This window comes from Seriola aureovittata, chromosome 10, assembly GCF_021018895.1.
Source record: "Seriola aureovittata isolate HTS-2021-v1 ecotype China chromosome 10, ASM2101889v1, whole genome shotgun sequence".
Classification (NCBI taxonomy): domain Eukaryota; kingdom Metazoa; phylum Chordata; class Actinopteri; order Carangiformes; family Carangidae; genus Seriola; species Seriola aureovittata.
Window position 1 is genome coordinate 14,643,066 of NC_079373.1, and position 6,163 is coordinate 14,649,228.

The 6,163-nt window shown below is 38.2% G+C and overlaps 1 protein-coding gene across 1 annotated transcript; it reads right to left on the reverse strand.

The window, feature by feature from the left end:
- tnni1c (troponin I, skeletal, slow c) lies at positions 1–2,628 on the reverse strand. Its single transcript, XM_056387534.1, has 7 exons — positions 2,327–2,628; positions 2,172–2,210; positions 1,262–1,303; positions 951–1,082; positions 709–798; positions 449–631; positions 1–343 (listed from the first exon to the last, which is right to left on the reverse strand). Exons 2-7 carry the CDS (start codon positions 2,193–2,195, stop codon positions 242–244), a joined length of 573 nt encoding a protein of 190 aa, XP_056243509.1. The 5' UTR covers positions 2,196–2,210; positions 2,327–2,628; the 3' UTR covers positions 1–241.
- Between the last annotated feature and the right edge of the window lie 3,535 nt (positions 2,629–6,163).

Genomic DNA, 6,163 nt, shown 5'->3' on the forward strand with positions numbered 1-6,163 from the left:
CAATGTTTACAAATTTATTATATTATTATACATAGCAGCAATATTAATATCTATTCACATGGCTATTTTACAAATGAACATGTAATCTTAAACTTGCCTCCCAGGGGACTTTTTTCAATTTCTTCTTTTGTTTTCATTCTTCTTTTTTTTTTATTTAGGATTTTTTTATTTTTTTGTGTGTTTACTTTCATCAAATTTGGTTCAAAACATCACTCAGTGTTAGCGCACTACAGAGGTTTTTCTATTGGACACCACCGGCAGCATCAAACATCTTCTTCCTGCCTTCCATACCAGACATGGCCTCCACATTCTTACGCCAGTCACCCACCTCCATGTTCATCTCCTGAAGTTTTCAGAACACACATTCAGGTCACTAGGTTTTTGCACTTTCATTTACTATTGACTTTTGCCAGATACCTATTGTATATGGTGATTTGTGTGGCCATACCTTCTCTTGTTTGATGTCCTCTTTCTTTACAGATTTGAGGTTTGCCCTCAGGTCCATGGAGCCCTTATTTCTGGACCCAAACAGAGCTCTCATCATCTCATCTGCCGACACTCTCACCTTCCTCAGAGCTGGTTTCTTGAACTTTCCTCCGAGGTCCTGCACCTTTAGATTCAACTCGTTGATCTAGAGATGGTGAAAAGTTTTGCTGGTGAGTTTTTGTTCATAAAAAAAAAAGTTTTTCAGTGTGTTTGACATCATACATCTCTGTTGTTCTTGATGACTTTGGCCTCAGAGTCGTACCGCTCCTCGTCCACCACATCAATCTTTGCATGAATCTGCTTACAGAGTTTCTACAAAACAGCAGCAAACACAAATACACACAGTGTGTTTCAGTACTTCAGGTCTTGTTCTGTTTCCTTTTATTGTGATCTTTGGGGTTATGTTCTGCTACTACTACAACTACCACAGCTACGTCCTCTGACTGTTTGTGTATGTGACTCACCTGCAGTTCATCCATGTTTAAACCACTGAACTGCAGTGGTGGAAGCTTTTCTCCCAGGTAGCGAACCTTCTCTTCTTCTCTTGCAGCTTTCTCTGCCTCCAGCTCTTCCATTGCACGTGTCAACAAGAGGATCTGGTCAAGTCAAAGGTGACATGGAGAGAAGTACAGTATATGAGATTCTGGTACATAATCAGCGGTTAAAACAGCCATGTTGGCTGTTACATGAAAGTAGTTTCTCATACTGTCAGTTTTGTGTACATTTCATGGGTTAATATGCTAACTCATGTATATTTTGTATGTTAAGTGTTTACCTTCAGTGATAGCTTGCGGGAGGCTGAAATCTTGCATTTGGGCTGTAAATAACACAAAAGATAACATAAAACACCTGACCTTTTAGCCATACTGCAGTTTAAACAAGCCCCTTTGTCGGATTAATAGAATATTCTTCTATCTATTGTAATAGTTGAGCACAAATTACAGTTTGCTGCTCTTGTAAAAGCCTCATGCTCTTACATCATGCTCACTACTCTCTGGCATGTACTCGCTGTAAAAAGACAGCAGCAGCTCACAAGGATCCATATTAATAGGGTAAATACTATACATGTTGCTTCTCAGTTACATTATAAAAAAATTACTCTGTCAGTATGACCCTGAAGTAAATAGCAGTACAAACTCTTGGTTTACTTCACAGATATAAAACCTTTTGCGCTTGCGGACTTGGTTTACTTTTCTCAGACCTTTCAAACAATTCTTGCTAATATTGGCATTGTGTCAAAATATTCCTGAGCAGCAATGTAGTTTCATCCTACATCCCTTACAGCTGAAGTCATTAGTTCAAGCTATTCAGCCAGCTACATTTATTTTCTCATACATTATGTCTGTAAAGTATGAATCATTTGTTCTGTATTGATTGTACTGATCCGTATTAAAGTATAATAGTATAAAGTATAAAGTCAATGTTTGAGTCATTTTTAATGAGACACTACATACTTAATATAGTATGAAAGGATGATATAAAATGTAACTTGTCTTTTTAAACTTTGCATCTTATCTTATCATGAGAAGACCCATTTGCTTTGTGATACTGTTTTCCTCCAGGGAATCTGTTAAGCTGAGTGGAAAGGCACAGCCATGCAAACATGCAAAAACATAACTACCTACTTGACAGGTTAGCACAATGTGGCTGTTACCCAAAAACAAAGTTCAAAGAGGTATCACTACCTTTGTCTCCGCCTTGGGGGCCATGGGTGCTGGTGTGTACTGAAGAAAAGGTACAAAGACAAGAAATTTAAAGCTATACTAAACATCAAATTCTGATTGCTTTTCCTCATTACTCAGGTTAGATAGGATGGGAAGACATGTATGCTGTAACTTACATTGCTGTGATGGCCATGTGGAGTTTGTTGGAACAGACAAAACGGAGATACACAAGCGAATTGAAACAGTTATTAGATGATAGGCCTGTAAACACACTGGAAAAATCAATTCTTAAATTGTGTGAAGACAGAACTTACTAATCAGACATTGTTGAACTTTGGAGAAAGAAACAATTAGGATGTTGCTAGATTAAAAAAAAATGGTCCAGTGATTAAAAGAAAATGACATCTACTATCAGACCATACAAGAGTAAGAAATCAGAATGGTATTTAACTGCAGTTGGTTTTTATACCTGTGCAAAGAAGATCCTCTACTGAGAAGATGAATCCCTCGACTAATTATTCTGTTGTTCAGGATCCCATCCTGGCAGCAGCAACAGTTCCTCCTTGTGTTGCAGGTTTGTATTGACAATAAATGACATCCTGTGTGTGTGTGTGTGTGTGTGTGTGTGTGTGTGTGTGTGTGTGTGTGTGTGTGTGTGTGTGTGTGCGCGCGCGCCCACACTCAGCTTGTAGCTGTACTTCCAGCTTTTGATCATTAGTTTTGCCACTTCACTAACACAGCAATTGTCACAGCAAAGTCATATTCTCTTTTCATAATGACTAATCTGGTTTAGTTTAAAAAAAAAAAAAAAAAATAGCCCACTGTTTTTGACAATTTCTTCTCAGGTTAAACACAATTTGATTCAAATACATTGTAAATGTTTTTTTTGTGACAAGAAAAGATTCTCATTAACAGCGAATTTAGGATGACATCTGTGGTGCCTGGAAAAAAGGACATAGTGTGATATCTTCTCCTTTTTCCAGCTACTCCAGCAACATGCATTGTGACACCGCCCACCTATCAGTAAGAAATGATTGGTCGGTCACCGGGATTAACGGAAAGCTCCAGTTGTTAACTGAACAACTATTTACTGACTGATACGATTATCACCTCTGTTAGAAAATATGAAGTCCTATCACCAAGCCAAGCGGATCCAGTCTGAAACTTAAATGAAGTTATTCAAAGTCTGGGCACTGTATTCCTCACATTGCACAGTACCTGCGTGTGACAATTGTTAATTTGTAGTTGTGCTTGTATACTTGAGGGTATAAAGCATGAGTGCTTATAACCCTAGTCTTTCAATATATAGACACTTTTGTTTGTATTTCTGCAGGGAAAGACCAAGGCAGACATATATTCTGTATGTTTGTGTTGCTCCACAACAGATGTCATGTTGCTGTTGTCAATAATGTTTTTGGTGCTATGTCTGCCATCCACACAATGTGGTGCACCCACTATTAAACACATGGTTGGATTAACCTGTTGGGGGCCCACGGTGCAAAACAGGTCATACCAAGTGCAGTGCACACAACAGAACCTAACATATACTCAGATTTTGCAGTACTACCTGGAAACAGATTTGGTTTGGTTTTGCCGTTTAATCATGCTGATCAAACACAATTTTCATGTGAATGCAATATAGGCCTAAGCTAAATACAGTAATGAAGGTCTAAAACTATCTGAATCAAAACTGGGGTCCTTTACAAATCCGGATTTCCGATATAGGATCCATTTAAAACTATATTGTACTTAAGCTTAGCATATTAGCATACTAATATTTGCTAATTAGTGCAAAACTCAAAGTACAGCTGCGATTATCATAGTTGTTGCAGACTGGTTTTAGCAGCTCCTCTGCTTATGTTTTTTTTTTTTTTTTTTTCAGTATAGCAGTACATCATGATTGGTATTGGTCCATGGTACCTTTTTGGAACACTGGAACTAAGAACTGTAGTTTTTATCATCCACAAATAAAACGTGAACATAAATAAAGGTATTAAAATGTGTTTGCATGTTACATACAATAAGTCAAAGAGCAAGTGACAACAAGTGACTGTTGTGTAGAGCAGTGCTTCAGTTTTGTCTAAATTTATTACTGCAGGGACACATGCACCAGCTCTGTGTCATTTGACCTCTGCACAGCCTTGAGCAACATCATCAAGAGTCCAGTCTGCACTATTCACCCACTCTTCATAGTAGTATGTTGTTTTTCAGGGTCAAAGTCAGAGTCAAAGTCAGAGTCCTAGCATGCACCAGGTGACAGCAGGCTATGCTGCACTTCACCTTACTTTTACTGTACGTCTTTGGACTGTGGGACACACACAAACACCACAGCTGAGATTCATACCAAGGGCATCGCTTTGATGTCAGGTGACAGTGCTGAACACAAAACTAATATTCTCTTCTTCTCTTCTCTTATTAATCTCTTATTTCTAACAGGATGTCTACAGGATTATGTGGGATTACCAGGAAAGCATGTTGTGCATTTCAGATGCTCTGTTGTCACATGGAGATGAACAAGTTTTGTACCGCTCTCTCTTCTCTCTCATGTATTTGACTTTTGGGTCATTGTGTGTGTCTCTCTCTCTAACGCTCTCACGCTCTATCTCTAGCTGTGTGTGTTTGCTTTGTGCTATGATTAAAATTTGTTTAGTATGGCACATCATCCTTTAAGGGTTGGAAAGAGTTGACCTTGATGGTGTCACCTTCCTCTGAAATGTTTCATTTCTATCAGAGTTAATTTTTTCTGGGCCTACATGAACCAAAAATATATTCTGTTTTGCATAGAGCCAGGTTTAGTGAAGTCCTCTGCAGCACAAGAGAGCATGCAATACAATATTTGCATTGTGTCTGCTTGGGATCAACAACTCTCTTGTTCAAATCATCTTCCTGTCCCCCTGTGTAATTATTTCATATGAAGATCAAGGCTAGTCACATTAAACAGGATTTCTACTAATGAAAAAATGTAACCTTTGAGATGGGTCCAGGTAGAGAAAAGGTGATTGTATTAACATTTATAGATGGTCATATATGTGTAACTTAATCTTGGGTGATGACTCTCTCCTCATACTTCCAGGGTTGGCACAGACATTTGTCTTCATAGATACATGCTGACCAAAAATACCAGCCTATGGCCTGACTTCTCCCTCTGGACAGAGGTGACAAGCTTTAGGCTCTATGATTTAATTCAGACAAATCCACCTGGCACAAGGTTTAGTACTTCATGACAAAGTGGCCTCACCTAGCACCTTCAAGCACCAAGTACATCCAGTGTAATGTAGGATGATTTAGATATAGATAGGTCTCATTTTTGATTGGGTAATTCTATTTTCAGGCACAGATTTGGTGCATAAGTGAATATTTATGGCAGCAGGAGGGGTAATCTGAGATCAACTCAAATTAAACTACAGTGGCCTTGAGCATCCAATGAAGGACTGTGTCAGCCAGTGCAATGGTGTGGTTCACTAATGTGTTTTTGATCATTTCTTTTGCCAAAACAGATGGTACTTAATAGGGTCAGTTCTAGTTGTGGTGTTTTCATGGGGTTCCCTGACAGTAAGAAAAATGTAGAAAATCACCAGACTTATCCACTTCTGCCACAATTTAGCTGTTGTTATTAATGTCATAGTGGTATAAAATAATATTTTAATAAAAATGTGACATTAGACCAAAGCCAAACAACTGACCAACGTATACATTACATAACATAACATAGTTAGGCTTATAACACCAAGTGAGTAGTTCAATTTCACCTGCATGATGAACCAGGTTGTTAATGTTGCGCATGTCCAAGACAAACCCTAACATTGCTGCCTTTATGTACTATCGGAAGTCAGTCCTTATTTGAGTGTGTCGCTACTTAAAAGACAGCGGAACAGATAAAAATCAACTTTCAGTTATTGGTATGTACATGTGTATATTTTCAAATCTTTACAGTGGGTATATTTCTTAAAAGGTTTATTTATGTTGTTTTTCCCCAACTGGATGCATAGCAGTGCAAAGTTTAAGTGGAAAGA